General features: G+C 54.0%; 1 protein-coding gene across 1 annotated transcript in view; it reads right to left on the reverse strand.

Annotated features, from left to right (window-relative positions):
* Positions 1–14,739, reverse strand: part of LRRC75A (leucine rich repeat containing 75A) — a 34,533-nt gene extending 19,794 nt beyond the window's left edge. The window contains exon 1 of the mRNA XM_086358742.1: positions 14,295–14,739. Within this exon, the coding sequence (XP_086214868.1) occupies positions 14,295–14,546 (252 nt within the window). The 5' untranslated portion in view covers positions 14,547–14,739. The remainder of the gene's footprint in view (positions 1–14,294) is intronic.
* Between the last annotated feature and the right edge of the window lie 8,635 nt (positions 14,740–23,374).

A 23,374-nucleotide genomic window follows, 5' to 3' on the forward strand; every position in this document is an offset into this window, starting at 1 on the left:
GGGAGACAACAGATGGAAAGGAGGTGACGTGTTTCTCAGTGATGCACCTGGATGGAAAGAAAAGGTCAGGCCAAGTGGGCTGGAGCCCTTTTCTCCTCTGACTGCTGCTGACCTCGGGCAGGAGCACAGCTGCAGGCACCTGGGAGCATCACCAGCAGAAACATCCTTGCTGTTTTCACCGGTCCTGGGTCCTCTCTGGATGAGTGTACCCCAACACACTCTCCCTTGCTGTCTGCTCCCAGAGGCGGGACTGGGCTGGTCAGAGATGCTCCCTGAGATGGCTCCAAGCCCAATATAAGAAAGAATATTTAAAAAAACAAGTGGTAAAAGAAATCAATGGGCATCCCTGGTGGCTCCGTGGTAAAGAATCTGCTCACCAGTGTGGGAGACTTGGGTTCGATCCCTGGTCTGGAAAGATCCCACATGCTGTGGAACAACTAAGCCAGTGCCCCACAACTACTGAGTCTGTGCTCTAAAGCCTGGGAGCCGTAACTACAGAGCCCGTGCTCTGCAACGAGAAGCATGTGCAATGAGAAGCTGAAGCACAGCAACTATAGAGTAGTCCCTGCTCTTTGAAACTACAGACAAGCCCACGTGCAGCAACAAAGACCCAGCATAGCCACAAATGATTAAATAGATTATTAGGAAAAAAACATTCTGACACATGCTCCAACAGAATGAACCTTGAGGACATCATGCTAAATGAAGTAAGCCAATCACAGAAGGGTCTCAGACTGTATTATTCCACTCATATGAGGTCCCTAGAGGAGCTGAATCCATAGAAACAGGAAGTAGGATGGAGGCTGCCAGGGGCTGGGGGAGGTGGTGCAGAGCTGGTGTTTAATGTGGACAGAGTTGTAGTTTGGGAAAACGAAGTTCTGGAGGTGGACGGTTGCATGACAATGTGGATGTGCTTAATGTCACTGAACTGTACTCCTCAACGTTGGTTAAAGGAAGTTTTATGTCATCTATGCTTTACTACAACTAAAAAAAAAAAATCAAGTGATGAGTTCACAGGCCCTGGAGGTATGTAAGAAGCAGAGAGATCTCTTAGCTCAGTGGTGGCAGGATTTCTGTACCAGGAGGGAAGGGCTCTCTAAGGACTCTCTCTCCCTTCTGGCTCCCTGGGAATCATCGTTAGTGTGGCCTTGGATGCAAGATCCTGGAGCCAAGGGTGTGCAGCGTGCGCTGTCCAGGAGGACATCCAGGAGGAAGCTGAAGAGGTGGGGCCTCGAGGGAGGAAAGCTCTGGGAAAGACCATGAGAGGAACAACGACAGACAGAACCCAACCCAGAGAGGAAGCCACCCGGATGGGGAGTTGGAGGAGGAAAAGTCTGGGGGTGGGAGGTGGAGGTGGAGGACTGCAGAAGGAGGAAACTGGAGGACTTTGGAGACCACCCCCTGGAGGTGGCACTGGGCCTGTGGCTCCCCTGCTCCCTTGACAGTGTCCTTAACTCAGACAGGGTTGAATCAACCAGGACATAACGGGAGTGAAGTAGCTCAGATACCTCAGAAATGTGTCAATCTGACATCTTACACATTTGTAACCTTTTAGAGGATCAAGTGGGCTTCCCAAAGAAACTGCCTGCCAAAGCAGGAGATTTAGGAGACTCCGGTTCAATCCCTGGGTCCGGAAGATCCCCTCAGGGAGGGCACGGCAACCCACTCCGGTATTCTTGCCTGGAGAACCCCATGGACAGAGGAGCCTGGTGGGCTACAGTCCATGGGATCGCAAAGACACAACGGAAGGGACTTAGCTCCCATACACAGAGAATCAGGTAAGTCAGAGAACCTAACAAATGAGACCTGCATTCCAATTTGAAAGGGGTAAGTGAGTAACTGAGGTTGGGCTTATGATTTTAAGCAGCCTGCCAAGGGAGGATTTGGCCAAGTCTGTGACAGTTTTGAAGTGTTTAACAGAACTTCATATCTACCCTATTTATAAGCTTAATATGTTACATTTTAAGAACTGCTTAGGAGCTTGGGAAAGTCCTGCTTTTTAGGATGGCTATTTACAAACTTAGGAAAACTGGACATATTAAATTTGTAAGAACACTAAGATATCTAAATAAATTTAGTTAATGAAGTTATAAGCCTCCTACCCTTAAATGTGACCATTGAAATCTACTAGATTCATAAACAAAATAATGGCATTTGTAGATTAAACTTAAAATGTTAGGGAAATGGTAGGCTTTAAGTTTTTCAGTTCAATATAGTGAATCATAACTGAGAAAATCAAGCACCCATGAGCACTGTGTGTACATGTGTGTATATATATGTGTGTATACATATATGTGTGTAGGGCAAGTGTGTATGTACATGTGTGTATATGTGTATGGATGGGTGTGTATATGTAAATGGGGTGTTTGTGTATGTTTGTGCAGTTTGTATGTGTGTATATATTAATGTGTGTGTGTGTGGAACGTGTGGTGTCTGCACAAAAAGGCCCCAAGGACCCTGTAAACCTCCCAGGGACACAACAACGAGGCCGAAGTCGGTTGGCAGGCAGCTGTCCTTGTCCTTGTGTCCCTGGGGAAAGAGGTATTGAGTGTGCCCACACCCACACCCACACACTCAGACTTTGGAAACACCAAACAGCAAAGCAAAAGTCACGAAAGCAATCTCTGCCCCGGCCTCTCCTTGAAGGAAACGTGCCAGTGCTGGCCTGCTTGCTGGCGAGCCCACTCCTGCCGGGTGCAGGGGAGGAGCTGGAGCCCAGGAGATACCCACGGGCACTGCTGGCAGGCCTCCCCGCAGGCCCCAGTCACCACTGCCCCCTGCCTGCTGACCCACCTGGCTGAGGGGCAAGGATGGGCTCTGGTCCCATCCCCTGTTCTCATGAACGGGCTCTCATGGGCCCGTTCTCATCCCCCAGGGGTGGCTGATGACTCCTGTGCTCCCATGACCACTGGCCCTGTGGGGTCTGAAGGTGGGCAGGCACCCCTCCTCAACCGTGACAAGTGCCCGCGGGTCTGCTCTCCCCGCCAGGATGCAGCAGGGTGGCTTCATGGCTGCATGCTGTTTGTGTTTTAACTTTGAAGTCTTTAAAATAGACACCCTTTGCACAAAGCAGGCCTCTGGAAAACACATGTCTGACCACTGCCAAGTGTAATTCAATTAAAATCCAAGAAGCAGCAGTAGCAACAAATAAATAACAAAAGGATGCTTTCTCTTCAGAAAATCATAAAATCAGCTGGAGGCCCAGTAGGCCTGAGGGGGTCTGCTCTGCTCTCTGTGGTCACGGGTCCACCCAGGCTCTGCTGGGGCATGATAGGAGCCCCCAGACCCAGGCTTGAGTTAGCCCCTAGGTCAGTGTGGCCCTGGGCACCCTCCTGTCCCGCTGTACGACAGCACCCCCACCTACAAGTGAGCTTGTCACCAGCTCTTTCTTCCCAGAAAGTGGGAGAGAACAGCAGAAGAGGCCTGGATCACCAGGGTTTGGAACCCATAGAAGAAATTCAGCAAATAGCACTGCATTCCCCCCATCGGACCTTTCAGCTACTGTGCTTTATGACTCTGAAAGGTTGGTGGCATTCCCACTATTATACACCCCAATCTTCCTTTCCAGTCCCAACCAGCCCCGCATCTTGTGGGTCTGGGATTCTACAGAAAGACTGGGGCCAGCGGGTCCCTGAGGTCTACCGGCTCCTACACTCGATGGATTCTCAGCACTCTGTCATCCATCCTGCATCCTCCAGATCTCTACTTAGGAAATAATCTGTCGCTGAAGCCTTCCGAAGTGCACTTAAGCCCATTTGTCTCTCTTGTGGTTAATGTTGTCCATTTTAAATGAAAGGTTTGGTCCATTGTGGAGGGAAATGTAGGTGACAAAGAGGTGGCGGGGGTGACTTCCAGGCTCCTTCTATCTGGCTCCCTGACAACCTGCTTTCCAAGCAGGACACATCTCATGGAAATAGCCTGTTTCTCAGGGTGAGAAGTCAAGGACCTGAGGGTTGTGAGCAAGTGGCAGAGACAGGGGTGGAGTGGGCCCTGGAATTTCTTACTCCACCTCCCACAGCTGCCAGCCCTTGGAGAACATATGTAAGTCAAGGTTGTCCAGAGAAACAGAACTGATAGGGTGTGAGTAGATGAGAGGGAGAGGAGGGAGGGAGGTGTAAGGAATAGTGACCATGGGATCTGGCCAATCTGAAATCTGGACGGCAGGCTGGGACCCCAGGAAGAGCTGCTGCCACCACCTCCTCAGTCTAAATACAGCAACCCTGCCCCCAGCCTCTCCTCTCAAGGTCTTCAACCGATCGGACAAGGCCCACCCACATGTGGAAGGCCGCCTGTTTACTCAAGGTTGACTGATTTAACGCTGCTGCTGCATGTGTGCTAGTCACTCAGTTTGCCCTGCTCTCTGTGACCCCATGGACTGTAGCCCACCAGGCTCCACCAGGCACGGGATTCTCCAGGCAAGAATACTGGAGTAAGGAGCCATTCCCTTCTCCAGGGGATCTTCCTGACCCAGGGATCCAACCTGGGTCTCCTAAACTGCAGGCAGATTCTCTACCATCTGAGCCACCAGGAAAGCCTGATTTAATGCTAATATCATCTTAAAAATATCTTTGCAGTAAAATCTAGACTCACATCTCACCAGAAACTGGGTACCATGACCTCACCAAGAAGGCACATAAAATCAACCGCCCCCGCACACTGAGAGTCTTTACCACTTTACTTTTTTTTTTTTATTTTGGCATGTAAGATGGTTCCCCAACCAGGGGTTGAACCCAGGCCTCCACAGTGAAGGCCCCAAGTCCTAACCACTAGGCCACCAGGGAACCCAAAGGGTCTTTACCACTTTCAATCTCTAGGTCAGAGGCAAGGCCCCAGGCACAGCCTCCAAGAGCAGAGATGAGTCACACGGGATGGGAAGTCCAGCTCGAATCCAGCTCACACCCAGGTGCGGGGCTCGGGGGGAAGTGCAGGGAGAGGAGGAAAAGGCCCCCCAGGCTCCTGCTGAGGGTGAGCCCTGCCCACTTCCCCAAGGCCTTTTCTCTGGGCAGTGGGGAGGGCAGGAGTGGACCAGGGAAGGAGCTCTGGCCGGCAGACTCCGCCCCACCCCACTCCTCCTCGGGGCCTCACTGCCCCACAAGCAGAAGAGCCTGGGGCCACAGCCAGCAGCACCGAGAGGTCGGTGAGTCCCAGAGACTGCAGGGCCAGGGCAGCGTCCCTGGGGAGGGAGCGGTTCTGCCCGTCTCCGGGAGTCACAGAGTTTGTCCTCATTTTCCAGGGACTCTGGGAGGGCGGCCGTGCAGGTGGAGGTGGGTGGAGTGAAAGGGCCCGAGCAACAGGCCCACGAAGGCCCAGAGCTTCCTGCCAGGGTCTCAGGCTCTCTCCCATCCCAGGGTCCCTGGGTTCTGCCCACAGGTTCTCCTCAGCAGCCAGACTCCCTCCAGAGCAGGGCCCACGTGTGACACACCTGCTCTCACGTCCCCAGCCAGCTGCCCCCGCTCCTCTGGGTTTCCTGGCCAGCTGCCACCAGTCTTCCAAAAGCTGTTTCTCTAATTCCACCCCACTGCCCGCTCTCCTATTCCAGGCCTTCCCCCACCTCCCAGAGCCCCGTGCCCCGCAGAGTGCCCCCACGTCTGAGCCCTAGCTCATGGATCATCCTCCCAATGAGACACGTCACAGCACAAATACCTTTATCAAGCTCCCCGTGCCTAACCGCGCCTATTCTCAGCCAGCAGGCGATTTCTGGAGACGTGAGAATTCTCACAACGGGTAACTTGGAATCTTCCGTGTCTGTTTCCATCTCCGAGAACCTTCCCCTCCCGAGGGTCCCTAGGCTGGCAGCTGCTTGGAAACCCCGTGGGAGTTTTTACCGCAAAACTCCACAACTCCAGGAGAAAATGGGGATGAGGTCTGCGACTGGGAATGACAGGAAGTCCAGAAAACAGGCTCATTCCAGGAAAACCCAACTGAAGGGAGTTCTTTTATCTGGAGAGGTGGATGGAGGTTATTTACAGGAAACGGGAGCATCCAGAATGCGTGCATGCTAAGTCACTTCAGTTGTGTCTGACTCTTGTGACCCCATGGACTGCAGCCTGCCAGGCTCCTCTGTCCAGGGGATTCTCCAGGCAAGAATACTGGAGTGGGTTGCCATTTCCTTTTCCACAGAGACAGGGATATAAACAGTCTGGGAAGCTGGAGGGGAATTCCTGGGTCCCCAGGACATGGGTGGGGATTGGAGATGATGGGAGCTTAGCAAAGAAGGTGTCTTGAAGGTCCCTGTGCTCCTAAGTCCTATGGGCCTGACTCCAGACTCACTGAAGGCATCTTTGACTCTGTTTGACACCACTGGGAGAGGCAGGAATGTTAGGCTGGAAGAAGGTGCCCAATTGCTTCAGCTTCCCAATTGAGGAGGAAGGGGACAATCGTCCGGCTCAGAGGCAGAAATCATCCCATTCTGGCTGGCATTGCACTGCTACCTGCTTCAGATGACATGGGAAGGCTGTGCCCGAGGGCCCACATGGGAGAAAGGCTGAGCCTCCTGACTGGCTTCAGCTGATAAAGACTGGACTTCTGCATGACTTCACCAAGGTGGCTAAGTACAGCTGTGCAGGGTGTGCACTGCACAAGGGTGTCTGGGTGGAGTTGAACTTGCTGAGCTTTGACTGTGTCTCCACCAACCAGACAGGTGTCTCCTACTTCTCACAAAGGCACTGTGTGGGCCTGGGGTGGCCTTACATCTCCCTGGAGGCAACTGAGGGGATGAGGCATCCTTGGGCCCTCTGCACTCCTCACTGAATGGCCTTCACAGCTCCAGTCCTTGGCTGCCAGGAGCAAGGGTGTGGCCACGCTCCATGGAGCGGCAGTGAGCTCATGAAACATGCCCCTTACAGGAACCACTCTCTCTTCAGGCTGGGTTCTGCTATCCTCTTTCTCCAATATTAATTCATCTTGGCCACCACCATCTCAACATCTTATTTTAATAAATAAGCCACTGAAAAAAGTACCAGTTAGGTCTTCCCTGGTGGCTCAGTGGTAAAGAATCCACCTGCCAATGCAGGAGATGTGGGTTTGATCCCTGATTTGGGAAGATCCCACATGTCACAGAGCAACTAAGCCCGTGCACCACAGCTACTGAGCCTGTGCTCTAGAGCCCGTGCTCTGCAACGAGAGTAGCCACCGCAACGAGAAGCCCAAGCGCTGCAACTAGAGAGTAGCCCCATTCTCCGCAAGAGAACAGTCCATGCAGCAACAAGGCCTAGTGTAGTCAATATAAATAAAGAAAAGAAAAAGTGCCACCTGGAGAATGTGCTGGGGGACAGATGGGGACCAAGGGCATGAGAAGGGGGTGTGGGCAGGAGAGGCTCAGGCCTGAGTACCAGGGCCACTTGCAGGGGCTGTCAGGGCAGGTGAGACAAAGCCCCACCTGGGAGCTGGTCCACTTGGGAGCCCTGAGGGAGGAGAGGTTTGTGCCTGTATGTGGGGATCAGTCCTAGCTCTTGCACAAACTGGGGACAAGGGAGTGACATCAGAGCATGACAGGGACTCTGGCTCACGTGTGAATGAACGGGTCCATCCTGAGGCCACAGGAGCCTGGTAGAAGCTGTGAGGCAGTCAGGAACCTCAGTGGTTACCTCAGCCACACAGCCTCTCACTGTGCTGGTGGGCAAACTGAGGCCAGAGAAGGGAAAGGGGCTGGCGAGTTAGAGTTAGGGGCCCCCGGTCCCCAGAGAAGGCTGCCACAACTTGGAGCCCTTTTTCGAGGCCCTGCTGAGCACATGCTGGCTTCCTGATCCTCATAATCTGTCCATGAGGTGGGGAACAATTTTACTCCCGTTTCTCCTGCCTCCCAGGGCCTAGAGCAGTGCCTGGAGGGGCAGACACCAGACTGTACGACAGACAAATCTCTTCGAGGTCTTATTTTGGCTCATCTGTATTTTCTCATTTTTGAACAATTGTCTTGTTCAGTTGCTCGGTCATGACAACTTTGTGACCCCGTGGACTGCAGCACTCCAGGCTTCCCTGTCCTTCACTAACTCCCAGAGTTTGCTCTACCTCATGTCCACTGAGTTAATGATGCCATCCAACCATCTCATCCTCTGTCGTCTCCTTTTCTTCCTGTCTTCAATCTTCCCCAGCATCAGGGTCTTTTCCAATGGGCTGGCTCTTCACATCAGGTGGCCAAAGTATTGGAGTTTCAGCTTCAACATCAGTCCTTCCAATGAATATTCAGGGTTGATGTCCTATAGGATTGACTGGTTGGATCTCCCTGCAGCCCAAGGGACTCTCAAGAGACTTCTCCAGCACCACAGTTCAAAAGCAGCATTGTTCAAAACAATGATGATGCACTGTTTTTTTTTAAAAAAGAAAACCTACCATTTCTTACTTTAAGTGAGATCCTGTCGACCTCGTAGGACTATTTAAAGAGCTAAATAAACAGGAGAAAATGCTTTACGGACCGGGAAGCAGGGCACGGGCAGGAGGGATGTCCCTAGAACTTCCCCCACTCAAGGCGCTGGCCCCTACCAGACTAGACAACGAAATGACCCCCACTCCTTCCTGTTCTCACGGTCCCCGGCTGCCTTCCTGCCATGAAGGCTAGGGGGTGGGGGCAGCCCTGGGAAGCTGACCAAGATGATCTGAACAACAGAGATGCAAAGTCTGCTTCTCACCCAGGGAAAGGGAGAGACACAGAGAGGAGACGGTGGGAGGGGGAGCGGGAGAGGCCGAGAAAAGCTGGGATGCAGAGGACAGCGTGGGCGGGGGCAGCCGTGGCTGGGGGCACGGCCCTCAGGCCCGACGTGAGGCCACCCTGCAGGTGAACACTACCCTTCTCCACTCCTGCCTGACTCCTTGTCTATACTGGTGAAGATGAAGTTAGAAACATCGAAATGCCACATCGCCTGAACAGCAGCCGTCGGCAGAACTCCATATGGCTGCAGCAGCCAGGAGTCTGAGCTAATAAAAGTTGAAAAAAAAAAAAAAAAGAAGGCTGGGAAATGCTCCCAGAGAGCCACGTGGGCGCCGCTTGGGCCAGCGAGTGGGGTGGGGAGGAGAGCCAGGCACTGTGAAGGCCAGCCCCCACCCCTGCCTGGCCGGCCAAGGTCACTGTGCTCATTAGGACAGCCACCTCTTCCAGGGGCAGCAATGGAGCCTGCCATTTTTGACCACTGCCCCCACCCCAACCCCTGTTTCTCCTAATGAGAGTGGATAGGACACAGCTGGCAGGCCAGGGGAAGGAAGTGGATGGCAGGCTGAGACCCCCACTTTGGGGAGGGGATCTCCTCAGATGTGGACCCCACCCCTCAAGCATCCTGATGGGGAAGCCAGACCAAGACCTGAGTCACCTGGAAACTCTCTTGCAGGTGGCTTCTGCCTGCAGGAGGTCGGGGGAGTGTTTTGGCGGGTGCAGGGGGAGCCCGAAGGAGGTCTCTCCCCACCAGACCTGCAGTCAGGACAGCTGGCTCAGCCTCAGGCCCTGGCGTCACTCCTGGCCACACAGAGGTGGCCGCATCCCTGGCCTTGGAAACCAGCAGAGCAGGCCCTGGTCTGGGGCTCCCCCTGCCTTGGCACCACTGGAAATGCCCCAGCCTGGCCAGAGAGCAGCAGGGCTTACAGAGGGAGGAAGCTGTCTCTCTGCGGATGGAATCAACATGATTCAGCACAAGGAGCGTGGAGGCCGGGCCCTCCCACCAGGCTCCACTCCCTGCTGCCACCTCAGCGGAGGCCCCAGACGGCACCTGCCATGGGGTCCCTGTGGTGCCCACGGAGCCCGGGCACCATGCCACTCCTCTCTCCAAGAACACCACTGCCTGGCGGGCTGCCAGGAACAGCCAAGCCCTGTGGACAGGGCTCCTGGGAATCCAACCAAACGAAAGCAAACTTGCCAGATCTCTCGACCACACCCATGGGCCTGGCAAATAAGCCCCAGGGTGCGCAGCCCAGACCCAAGGGCTTGCTGGGGACACACCAAGACAGCGTGTCCCTGGCGCACGACTCACTGCAGCTCGCCACAACCTGTGGGTGTCAACTGCCTGCCAGGGACAGAGGTGGTGGTGGGGGTCTCCACTCTCAGGAAATGTGGGACTTAGTCTAACAAAATGGACAGCGGGAAAAATGACGTACATACGGACGGTTAAATCCATACAGCCTAACGGGCAACTGAATCTCAGAGTCCATGGGCTGACGTGGCCCAGGAGGGTGGCCTTGGAAACATAAGGAGCATTCCATGGAAATGAAGACGTGCATCCCAGGTGGAGAAGAATAAGATCAAGGCTAAGGGTGGGGAACTCCCTGATTATTCTGGGGGTTGTCAGATGAAAAAGGCAACCTCTTGCTCATCTTTCTGCCGAGCTTCTGGGTCCCCAGGGAGACTTATCCAGACCCCTGGGGCAGCCAGCACCCTAGGTTCCTGAGGGCTCTTTTCTGCATTGCGGGGGTGGCTTGTGTTCCCAGGTGTAGCGTGAGGCCAGCCCAGTCACCCTGGTCATATGGCCTGAGCCACAGCATCAGGCTGACCCTAGAACTGCCCTGCCCAACAAGGCTGCATCGTATAAACCAACCCAATCAGATCCTCTTTACAGAAAAGCTGGGAGATGGGCCACTTCAGCCTGGCATGTGCTGGGGGAACTGAGCCCCTACTCTGGTGCTCCATGAGGCTGGGAGACGACCGAGTCTGGGACCTGGGGACTCAGAGCAACCCCTGTACCCAAGAGATGACCCCCACCTCCTACATGGGCTGGCACTCGCCCTCTCTCCACGACTAATGGGTCCTTCTTCCCAGGGCACCTTGAAGACTGCAAATGTGAGCCGAAGACTTAGGAAGCAACACCTGGAGAAGAGGGAGGTCTGGAGGAGGGGACCGGAGCAGCCTCTTTCATCCACAATTAGCTTCTTTCACCCCCCAACTCCCGGAGCACTGCCCCACACTGCTTCTGAACTTTCAGTGAGTTCTGGCCCAGACTGAGCCCTAGTCAGACAGACAGAATCTAAAACTTCCCGGGCCCGGCCTGAGAAAGGGGACCGAGACCCTGCCAGCAGGCCGGCCAGACCCCAAGCAGATTCTCTTGTTCCTTGCCGTTGCTGCCGTGAGAATGGGTTTAGGTTTGCAGAGCCGACGCAATCTCACACAGTTGTAGCATCTGGTCTGCTCAGTACCTCAGATACCCTCAGGGAAACGAGGAACACAACTCACAGGTTATCGGCTGGGTCTCAAGTGGGAGCAGACTGAGGACCAGAATGCAAGCTGCCCGAGCTGACCCTTGGCCCTAGGCTCTTCTCAAGATGGCACACCTCCTCAAGGGAAGGGGACTCCCCTTGGCTCCTTCCCTCAGCAGGCAGCTTCCTGGGAGCCTGCTTCCCTCCCCACTGCACAGCTCAGCATCCTAAACACCAAGGAGGCCTCCCTATACTGCTTGGGCAAGGGACATGCAGGGACAGGCTGGAGAGTCTCCAGTCAGGAAACTCCCCCAAATCTAAGACCAGAGAGACTCCTAGATTCAGAAGCAGAGGCACCGGCAGCCACAATCCTTCAGCCCACTGCGACTGTCACACATGGTCCCCAGGCCCCTGTTTCCACATCCTGAGCCAGTCGCAAGTCACACAGGTGGGGAAGGAGAGGTCCCAGACGGGGGTGTATTCTGAACCTGGGGTCTGTGAACCCTCCAACATTCTTGCAGGACTGTGAATGTTGGCGCATTGTTCTGGGAAGAGTGTGGAGAGATCGTTCAGGGCTACAAAGAGCTCACGGCCCATAGAGACCAGGACAACCTCCAGCCCCCTCCCACGGGGCTCTGGGCAGCCACACACATGGACAAACACAGGAGAAGGTGAGGATGACCGTGACCGTGACCGTCTGGGCTCCCGTTCCCTCTGCCTGTTCACCTGTTCACCGATGCCCACCCTTGTGCTCTGTGGGGCAGGAACGGTGTCCCAGCATGACCGAGCCCTGAGCTCTGCACACCCACCTCCGCCTCCTGTTACTGATGCGCCCCTGCTGGTCTGACCCTAGGGAGCCCTGGGTGTTTCCTGTCTCTCAGTGACTGCTCATTCGCTTTCTGAACATCACCACCCCCGGCCTAGAGGAGGAAACTGGAAAGGAAAACAAGATTTGGGGGAAAGAGCCACTTCTGTGCACACCACAGATGCAGCTCCTCATCCCTCCAAACAGCTTCAGGGTCCTAGAAAACCACCTCTTGCTTCCCACGGACATTTGGACACTGGGGCTCCCATTCCATGCTGCCCAGGGCTCCCAGCCACTCCCTGGAGGGCCCTGATCTGCACCTTAGGCAGGTCCGTTGCTGGCTCTGCAGAGCCCACAGACCTCAACCAGAGGTCACGAGAGCCCAGGACGTGCCTGGAGCAGGAGGGCAAGTTATTCTGCTGTTTTCGCAGCAAAGGGGAAGCCTGGCTGACCTCCTCCGACCCCCATCAGCTGTGCCACTGTGTCAGGAAAGAAGAGTGTCAGGACACCAACGAGACACCATCTGTCAGGAAATGCTCCCTATCTCAGGGACACTGTGGGTGACACAGACAGTATTAGTCGCTCAGTCGTGTCTGTCTCTGTGACTCCATGGACTGAGGCCTCTATCCATGGAATTCTCCAGGCAAGAATATTGGAATGGGTAGCTATTCCCTTCTCCAGGGGATCTTTCCGACCCAGGGATGGAACCCAGGTCTCCCGCATTGCAGGCGGATTCTTTACTGTCTGAGCCACCAGGGAAGCCTGTGGGGGACACAGGGATGTGTCTACTCTCCAAAAACCAGGGGGAAGCTCAGGTTCTCCAGGATGTGGAATCACACTCATCCTGTAGGCCCCACCCGAACGACTGGCCCTGACTGGCCCTCGAGAACAGGGGCTGCACTCTGCTTTTTCAGCCCCAGGGGGGCGTGCCTTGACCCCCACCGTCAGCCCCTCCATGGTCCTGTACCCTCTGCAGCACCCACCCCAGTGCCGGGAGACAGCATACGATCAGAGAAAGCATCTCACCGTCTGGTTGCAAATGGATATGATGGTCTGGAAAACCCATTATTCTGATAGAAAGCAAAACAGTTTCCGCAGAGGCCATACCCTGGCTTTCAGTTCTTGAAAGACAAAGAAACACACACCACTAAAAAGTTACTAAGTGTGGAATGTCATCTTTCTCTGAAGATTCAGTTCAGAGATGGAACCTGGGGAAACAGCGGCGTCTCAGGTTGCCTTCTGGATGCTGTTTGGGAAAGTGGAGGGGAGAGCAGAAACCCCAGGCTTCCCAAGCCCCCAGGCCTCTGCCTCCCTCTCCCTGTGCGCACACACCTTGGGAACACACACTCCAGGGTGACCACACACCAGATACACAGTGGGGTAGGGGGGTGCTACAGACTCCAGGAGGGATGAGGGTCTGATTGATTTCTGAAGCTCCCCCCAGGAAGGCTCTCTGACGGCCTCTTTCAACAGTGATGGGAGAACTTCAGACAGGCCACCTCAGAGCCCCTTCCCCATCCCCACTGGACTCCACCACTGAGCCAGAATATGGGGCTTTGACTCAGCTCCCCTGCAAAGGTCGGCCAAGAGAACCCCGAGGGATGCAGGAGGGGCGCCTTCCTGCCTCTCTCCCACTGGACAGAATCCACGGAAGGGATGAAAAAGTGAAGAAGGAAAACAAGCCCAAGAGAAGTGGACAGCAACGGCTCCAGGGAGACCCAAAGCAGAGGGGACCCGCCAGAGGTGCCAAGGCAGTCCCTAACCAGGGGGATCAGGCTGAGGGCAGGGTGCAGGCAGCCTTGGAAGGCCCTGCGGCCAGCCGGTCCCACGGGAACCGGGCTAGCTCCCCCGCCCCACCGCTCGGCTCCAGGCTGAGCTCCGGTCAAAGTTAGTCAGAGGAGAGAAGACGTGTCTCCCACCTGAACCCCCTCTCACCCAGGGTGCCTCCCGACGAGCGAAGCCCCTGGGGGCTGGAATCTCACCAGTCCCAGAGCTGTGCCCTTGGACTCCCCCTGGGGAAGCTGACAACTGCGCATTCCTTGAGGACCCTTGATGGGAGAGACTGCCAGTGGGTAGGGGGTAAGAGAAGCACCTTGGCGCAGGCAGGCGTCCCCTCCCGCCCACCGCCCCGGGCCAGCCTCCTCCGCTACCTGCGGAGGAGAGAAACGGGGACGTTATTCCAACAGGTCCCCCTCGGCCGGGCCTCTCCGGGCAGCCTTCCTCCGCCCTGCCCCGAGGCCTCAAATTCAGGGGCAGCGCCGAGGCACCTGCGGCTAGACCGGGCCCGGTCCCCGTGAGAAGGGGCCCGGGCGGTGCCCCTGGTGCCCCGGGGCCTCCTGGGCAGGGGCGGGGCGCCCCCGCGGCCCCTCCCGGCGCTCACCTGGCGCAGGTGCTGCAGCAGCGTCCCCGCCTCCTCCCGCCGGCCCTGGCGCAACATCCGCAGCAGCTCCTGGACCATGCCGACGCGCCGGTGGTAGGGGGGCAGCCCCGCGCCCGCGCCCGCGCGCCCCGCCTTGTCCCCGGCGCGCAGCAGCAGCGACGCCCAGAAGTCGGGCCGCTCGCGCCGGGGGCCGGGCGCCGCGCCGGGGCCGGCTCGCTCCGCCAGGCTGCCCTTGGTCTGCCGGGTGCCCATGCCGCCGCCGCCGCCGCCGCCGCGCTCTCCGCGTCCCCGCCGCCGCCCGCCCGCCCCTCGGCCGCCCGGCGCGCGCCTCCCGGGCGCAACTTCGGGGGAACTGTTGCGCGCGGGCGGGAGGGCGGGCGGGGGCGCTGGCCGCGCTCCTCCTCCGCGCTCCCCGGGCGCGCTCCCCCGGCGCTCGCCGCCCGCCGGCCCCGCCCCGGCCCGGCCGCCCCGCCCCCGGCCCCGCCAACGCGCGCCTCCGGGCTCGGCGCGCCTCTCCTCGCCTCGCCGCCCCTTGGCTCCGCTCGCCCGCCCTGCGCCCCCTCCTGGTCCTCACCACGTTCCCCAGATGCTACACGATCGCGCGTGGATGAGACCTACGGAGCGGGGTGGGGGGACATGCGCCCGGAGACATGCTGAAAGTTTGGAGAATCGAGGCGGAGCGGGGCTGGGGTCTCAGCCCCAGAGTCGGGTTTCTCAAAGTGGGCGCCGCGGAGAATCCGCTCCCAAGTCGTCCGAGGGCTTGTTGAGAACGCCGACTCCCGGTCTCGCCCCAGACCCGGTCAGTGAGAATCTCCGCCGTGGGACCTGGCGATCTGCATTTTTCGCTTCTTGGCTGATTCTGATGGACACTCCTTTGAGACTCGGCCAGTGAGGGCCGGTGGTGGTGCAGAAACCAGGTGCAAGGCTGTGTTAGGCCGAGCCCGTAGCCTGCATCAGTCCAGTCTCAAAGGAGCTGGACCATCCAGGGGCAAAGAAGAGTCCTTTTCTCTTGTTTTTGCTAGTACACCTCCAGAGAAGGGTCCTGGGGGTATACCCCATGCAAAGCAGCAGGAGCATGCCTGCAAGTAGGCCCGACTGCATGTCCTACTGTTCCCATTTACCTCCCACCCCACCCCCACCTGGCCAGACCAACCCTCCTGTCTTTAGTGCACCCGATCACCCCCTGGCTCAGACGGTGCTTGGAACGCCCAGGACAGCCCAGCCAGAGAGAAGGCCCAGGCACCTGGGGACCTTCCCCAGCCGGACCGCGGACCACCAGAGGCCTGGGGTGACTGCCCTGGTCCCAGGTTGGGGCTGCAGGAGGAGCAGCAGTCATGTCTCTTGCCTCTGACCCAGGGCCTGGGTGCTGCTTTGGGACAGCATGGGCTGTGGGGCAGGAGAGCTGGGGTCTGCTGTGTCCTGAGCCTGGAGCATCCGGTATGTCTCTTCCGTGTGGGATGAGAACACTGTGCCACGAATTGGGAGAGTTAAGATCGGGGTGGTGGTGTCAGAAACTCCGAGAGGATACACGTGTCCCACTCTGTGAGTAACTGCTGGGTCAACCCCCAGTCCCTGGAGGACGGCCCTGTGTGCCTCTCACTGGCTTGCTCTTCCCTTTGGACGTCCGGCTCCCGAATGCCCAGCTCTGCTGGCAGAGAGCATTCAGTCTTCCTGAAGGCTGGTTTCACAGGGCTGGGTGACATCTTCCAAATTAATCCCCACCCTTTGTGTGTGGGCATCTCCAGAGGACCCCAGCTGGGAGACACTTCGGTGCCTCTCATCTCTAACCTGCAGGATCACAGGCAAGGTGGCCACCAGGAAACCTGCTGACCTGGCCCCTTCCCAAGGATGGTGGGCTCCCTCCACCTGGAGGCACACTGCAGCTGGAGTTGGCACGTTGACTGGCTGGAGGGCATGGGGCTGGGACAACACCATCTTGGTGGAAGGTGGCCCAGGCGATCCTTAGAGTGGGGTCTACTCGCTAGTTGTGGTACTCGGGCTCCCGCATGGGCCTGGTTTCTCCGCGGCATGTGGGATCTTCCCAGCTCAGGGGTGGAACCGTGTCTCCTGCACTGCCAGGTGGATTCTTTACCACTGAGCCACCAAGGAAGCCCTCTTCCATCTGTTTAGAAAGGAATCTTGTAGTTGCTCCCGTCTCTCCGTTACCAAGGCCCCATCTCTCTTCTTTCCTTTTGAGCCAAGTTTCTTGGAAATGCCTAGTATTTACGTCCATTCATTCCTCACACACTGTCTCTTGCCAGTGACCCAGTTGCTAAATTCAGTGGCCACTTTCAGTCTTCCTTGACTCTTAAGCAGCATCTGATCCCATTCCCTACTCTGTTTCGAAGAAAACTGCACTCCCTTGGCCTATGGGGATACTGCTCTCCTCCAGGGACGCCCTCTGGGGGCTTCCTGTGTTAGCGGAGTCCTTTCCTCGTCGCTGCCACCTGGGTGCAGGCACAGACCTCTGCCTTGGCAATGTTATTTATCCTCATGGCTTCACGAGACATGCACACGCTCATGACTCCAAGTCTTGCTTTCCAATTCACAAGCTGAAAAGTTAACCTGTCACTGATTCTTGGATGCCAATGGAAGACGTGACACTCCTGGATCAGAGATGTACGGCTTTCTACTCAGGCACACGTAGTGTGAACATCAGCATATATGCATCGGCTCCCCTGGCCTCCGAGTCCCACGGGGATGCTGTACCTGTCGCGGGTTTACATCACCAAGGGTGGAGGATACCCGGCTGGGGAATCTACCGGTTATATCGGAAGCAATGAGCAAGCCTGGAGGGAACAAACACAGCGCTGAGAAGTGATCCGGATGTAAGGTGGACAGGGGTTCTGGCTTCTTGGCACACGAGGCGAGATGGGAAGGAGTGAGGCAGGCCCTCACTCCTGAGGAAGGAGTCTCTCTTCCGCCAGCGGGCGCTTCATACTCCACGAACGAGCACATCTCTCTTCCAGGCCTCCTCCCCAACCTGCCCTCCATGGGCTCTGCTTCCTGTGAGCTGCCAGAAACCCTGGAGCCGCTGTGCTCTCGGAGCACCTGCGTCTGGTGAGTCCTGGTGAAGATGCCCAGGGGGTGGCGCTCGTTTGTGCGCGTTCACTGCAGGCTCCATCTCGGGCTGTGTCTGGTGGTACGGTGCACCTTCATCCTTTTAAACAGCTGTGAGGTCAGTCTCACTTCTGGCCTGAGTTCACAGCTGAGCATATGGACTCTGGGACATGTTAGTGATGGGCCAGGCAGGGATTCACACTCAAGTCTGTCTGACCTGAAAGCCCAGCTACGAATGTGACTTGAAACGTGGATCCTTGCTGGACACACATTGTTGTCGTTTTCACCCCAGTTATTACATCACAACAGCCTTCTTTTTAACTTCTTTCTAACTAAAGGGGAAATACTTACACACCACACACACACACATTCACACACAGAGGATTCAGTGACTTATATCCCTTTCTGTCCAAACTACTCAACATGGGGGCTTCCCAGGTGGCACAGTGGATAAGAATCCACCTGCCAACGCGAAGGACATGGGTTCGATCCTGGTCTGGGAAGATGCCACACGCCGCAAAGCAACTGAGCCGGTGTGCCACAACTACTGAGCCCATGCTGTAACAAGAGAATCCACCACAGTGAGAAGCCCATGCACCAAGATGAAGAGTAGCCCTCACTTGTTGCAATCAGAAAGCCCTCATGCAGCAACAGAGACCCAGTTTAAATTTAAAAAAATTAAAAAACAAAACAAAAAACTACTCAACATGCGTTGCTTCCCCCACGTGCGACGCTGTCATCATCCTGTGTTACTTTCTCCTGTCCCGAGATGCTGTCTCCTGTGCCTTTGCACACACTGCAGTATCTTCCTTCACCTCCTTAACAGATAACGAGTCTCCCTTAAGACTTGGTTTAGGTGTGCCCTCCCTGAGGAAGCTTTCCTCAATGCCTCCCTCGCCATCCTCCATGTGACTGCAATACCCTGGGACTGCGACCGTGCATCTCGTTTGTACTGTTTGTTGGCAGGTGCTCTTCTGCCTGGAGCATCCCTCCCTTCCCTTCATTGCTCAGCTCCTCTTCTTCCCTTGCCTCCCACCAGCTGGATAGGTGTCCATCTCGTGTTTCTCCTAGTCTGACTACTTGAGCCCGATGCTGCTGTCCTGGCCTGGGATCTCCTCAAGGGCTGGTTGTCCACTGGTGGCCAGTGGAGGAGCTCAGCATAAATGTGCTAAATGAAAACTCTGTGGACCCCCGTGCACGGCAGGTGCTCAGGAACTAGAGCACTAAGATGCCAGCGGGGCATGTTAACATGGAAGCTACAGGTGACCTCCAGGAAATCAGTCTGCAGGGAATCGAGTTGGCTGGTGGCTGGTTGGCTCGGGGCAGTTCCTTCTTGGTGGTGGTTTGTTACAAGTGAGCTGGAGCATTTATTTAGAGGGAACCCAGGAATCTAGCCTTTTGGTTGTTCTTTTATATTTAAGCATCTAATGTTGGTAACTTGAGACGCATTGGACTTTTCTCACCATCAAACCAGGAATTACAAAATTCTCATCATGATTTTTCTTTGAACATTCACTTCAGTTTCTTCTATTGTAAGATTTGAAGTTAAAATTAAAGATCTTTCAGATTATATAAATGTTTAAGTAAAAACATCTAATTCATGGATAAAATATTTTTATCCACAATGTCAAGCTCTTATTGCTGCAATGCATTTTACACTTATAATATTGAAGCCTTTTCTTAATAATCATGCAAAAATGTTTTGATAGTCCTTTTTAGAACAGAAGAAACTGATGTTTTTTAAAAAACACAGAGTTTGGCTAGTGCTTCCTTGACAGTCAGAATTCAAACCCAGGTCTGCACTGCTTTAGAGAACATGTTGTTGTTCAGTCGCCAAGTCATGTCTGACTCTTTGAGACCCCATGGACTGCAGCATGCCAGGCCTCCCTGTCCCTCACCATCTCCTGGAATTCCCCCAAGTTCATGCCCATTGAATCGGTGGTACCTTCCAACCATCTCATCCTCTGTTGCCTTCTTCTCCTTAGAGAATATAGATGGTCAATAAAAGTAAAAAATTTTATTTGAAAATGTTATGCTGGTGCTGTTTGTCCTTGAATGTAGGGAGAGGAGTTGGCCAGGAAGGGCACAGGAGAAGAAGCACACCTAAGCCACGTCCCACTCAGTGGTGGGACGTGGCCTAGGATGTCACTGGAGGGATGAGTCTCAGACTAGCCTCAGGGAGACTCTGGCTCTGATTTGGGAAAGGAAGAGGAAAGACATAAATAGTTTGCAGATGGAAGAAAAGCTGGGTGAGTAACTACCTGCTAAGATGCCTGGAAGGCAGGGCAGGGGCTTGTGGAGAGAGAGGAAGTAGGACCAGAACTGGGGGAAGGAAAGGGAGCTCTCTGGGCAGCTGGAGGGGAGCCCAGCAGGACGGGCATGACCAGAACCCTCTGCAGGTGGGAGACAGGAGCTTGGTGCAGCATCCTGCTTCCATGGGGTTTTGCTCCAGCAGCTCAAGAATTGGGGCCCAGAAGTGAGGAATTAGACCTGCTGGTGCTTGGGTTCCTTGGGGGCAAACTGGGCGACTGTAGGTCCTGGGAGCAAAGACCCGTGGAGTACTGTCAGGGACGGAGGTGATGCCAGGACCCAGGGATGGGACACGATGTACGTCCTCCAGCGGTTCTCAAACTGGAGCCGGCATCAGAGTCCCCAGGAGAGCTCGTCAAGGGACAGACCACCGAGCACCACCCTCAGAGTTTCTGACTCAGTAAAGAAACTGGGACCAGCTGCCTTTGTAATGAGTTTCCAGGGATCCCATGTTGCCAGGTGGCTCTGCTCAGGGACCGCACTTTGAGAAGAGCCAGAAGAGCTGGGTGTAGGGAAGAAGCAATCAGGAGTTTTTCTCTCCTAAGGTCTTGATAAGGTTGCCAAGGGGCCAGACCATTCCTGTGCTCAGAGGAGTTGAGGGCGTCCCTGAAGAGCTGGCCCCAAGAGAACACGGAAGGCACATGCACGCATAATGCGGGGGCCCTATCTCTTAGTCCACTTTTCTCTTAAAGGAAGACCCTTCTCCCTTGCAGGATACCGCCAGCCCACTTCTCTGTCAGCAGCTGTTCCCACACGTGCTGAGGTCTTCAGGGACCTGAATGCTGCTGTGTGCTGGGGGCGAACGTGAAACCCTGTGTTTCAATCCCCAATTGCAAGCAGACCACCGGTGACATACCCGGCATGGGACCAGCTCTCATTAGGAAGCTGGAAGTCCCAGGATAACTGACCCAGGCCTTTGCTGGCAAGAACACTCTCAGATTGTCAGCAGGGCAAGTGAGAGAAGTGACCCAGGAGGGAGAAGGGCTGGCTGCATCAGGAGAACGAGCACCCAGGGCTCCACAAGTTCCAACGCTCGCCTTGCAGACGGAGCTCCAGGAGGGCGCGTCCTGGAATCCATCCACTCAGGGCCTCTGAGAACCATGTACAAGGCTGACTGCACACTTTCCTTCTACTTCCCTAATTGTTTCTCCATTTCTCCATGCATGGCTTGCTTTAATTTGATTATTTAGTTATGTAACAAGCGCCCACGAACTCCCCATCCTAAACAAAACAAAGCCAAACCAGACCAATGGCAATAAGCGACCTTTCATCCCTGTATGCCATTGCCTGACCCCCTTTCTCTTTATATTATTTTATTTAAAAAATTTTTTTCTTTCTTTATATTATTTTAATGTTTCTCTACATAATGGAGAAATCAAACACATCCAAAGCTAGAGAGACTAGTGAGTTCACATGTCCTCCTTGTCCTCCTTTAACTTCTCAAAACATGCCCACTCTTGTTTTACCCATTTTCTCTGTTTCCACGTACTTTAGGTAGTTGTATTGCATTTATAAAAGTGATAAAGTGTTAGTCACTCGGTTATGGTTGACTCTTTGTGACCCCATGGACTATAGCCTGGTAGGCTCCTCTGTCCACAGAATTATCCAGGCAAGAATACTGGAGTGGGTAACCATTCCCTTCTCCAGGAGATCTTCCTGACCTAGGGATCAAACCAGGGTCTCCTTCATTACAGGTGGATTCTTTACCGTCTGAGCCACCAGGGAAGTATGTGCTCTTAAAGCGTATCTTTTTTTTTTCCTTAAATTTTGGTTGTTTTTAATTGTATCAAAGAATATCTTGGGACTTCCCTGGTAGTCCAATGGCTAAGACTCTGTGCTCCCAATGCAAGGGGCCCAAGTTTGATCCTTGGTCAGGGAACTAGATCACATATGTTGCAACTAAGTGTTGCCATGCCAAAAGTAAAGATCCCAGTGATGCAATGAAGAAGGAAGATCCCATGTGCTGCAACTGAGACCCATTGCAGCCAAATAAATAAATAAATTTTTTAAATGGCCAAGATGGTAAATTTTATGTTATGTGAATTTTATTACAATTTAAACAAAAACACAGTTACAGTCAAATTCAGTGCCGTGCCTTCCTTAAGATTGTTCTGGAATCCAAGGATTTATACATCCAGAATATGGAGTAAGGACCACAGCATCTCAGCTGCCACTCTAGCTGACGTGGCCTGTGTGGTCCCCATGAAGGCAAGAGCCAACTCTTATACTCCTTCAAGCTTGAGCACTAGGGTAGTGTCACCGGGTCCTTCCCATTTTGGGCAACCACTGGCTGCCCCCCATTTAGAGCACTTCATGTAACTGGAACACCAATGGGTTTCTACCTCTTGCAAAACTCCTTTCCAAAAAAGAGTGGTCCCTTCAGAAGCCTTGAATAGAGTTTTCTCCAAAGAAGACATACAAATGACCAACGGGTGTACGTAAAGATGTTCAACACCAGTAATTATTAGAGAAATACAAACCAAAGCCATGGGATACCACCTCAACCTGTTAGAATGGTCATCATAAAAAAAAAAAAAGACAACAAAACCCACCCTAGTAGCTAAGTTTTCAAAAAATTAAAAATAGAACTACCATGAGCTTCCCTGGTGGTTCAGTGGTAGGGAGTCCACCGCTAATATAGGAGACACAGGTTCAATCGCTGATCTGGGAAGATCCCACATACCACAGAGCAACTAAGCCTGTGTGCCACAACTATTGAGCCCACGGGCCCTAGAGCCTGTGCTCTGCAACAAGAGAAGTGACCACAATGAGAAGCCTATGCACAACAGCTGTAGCGTAGCTCCCGCTCACAGCAATTAGAGAGAAGCGCACCCAGCAATGAAGACCCAGCACAGCCAAAAATAAACAAATAAATAAATAAAACTTATTTCAAAAAAAAAAAGAACTACCATGTGATCCAGCAATTTCACTGAAGGGTATTTATCCAAAAGACTTGAAGATAGGATCTCAAAGAACTATTTGTACTCGCTTGTTAATAACATCATTATTCACGAGAGCAAAGAGGTGGAAACAAGCTGAATGTCCATGAATGGTTGAATGTATAAGGTAAATGTAATCTATGCATACAGTAGGATATTATCCAGCCTTAAAAATGAAAGAAATCCTGTCATGTCTTCAACATTAAATGAATCTTGAGGATATTCTGCGAGTGAAATAAACCTGCCACAGAAAGACAAGTACTATGCGGTTCTAGATATATGAGGTACCTGGAGTGGTCAGGGTCATAGAAACAGGAGGTAGAACGGTGGCTGCCGGGGGCTGGGGGAGGGGGAGGAGAGGAGTTGTTGTTTGACAGCATTAGTTTCACTCCTGCGAGATAAAATGTGCTAGAGATTTGCTGTACAGCAACGTATCTATACATACCCAATGTTTGTTACAGCGCTTTTTACAATAGCTAGGACGTGGAAGCAACCTAGGTGTCCACCAACAGATGAATGGATACAGGAGTTGTGGTACATATATACAATGGAATAGTACTCAGCCATAAAAGAACACATTTGAGTCAGTCCTAATGAGGTGGATGAAACTACAGTCCATTATACAGAGTGGTGAGAAAGAGAAATATTGACACATATATATATTGATATATTGATACATATATATGGAATCTAGAACTGTACTGATGAACCCATTTGCAGGGTAGCAGTGGAGATGCAGACATAGAAAACAGACTTGTGGACACAGCGCAG

This window comes from Bos grunniens, chromosome 19, assembly GCF_055505025.1.
Source record: "Bos grunniens cultivar Pamir isolate PY7600 chromosome 19, Bosgru_T2T1.0, whole genome shotgun sequence".
Lineage (NCBI taxonomy): Eukaryota > Metazoa > Chordata > Mammalia > Artiodactyla > Bovidae > Bos > Bos grunniens.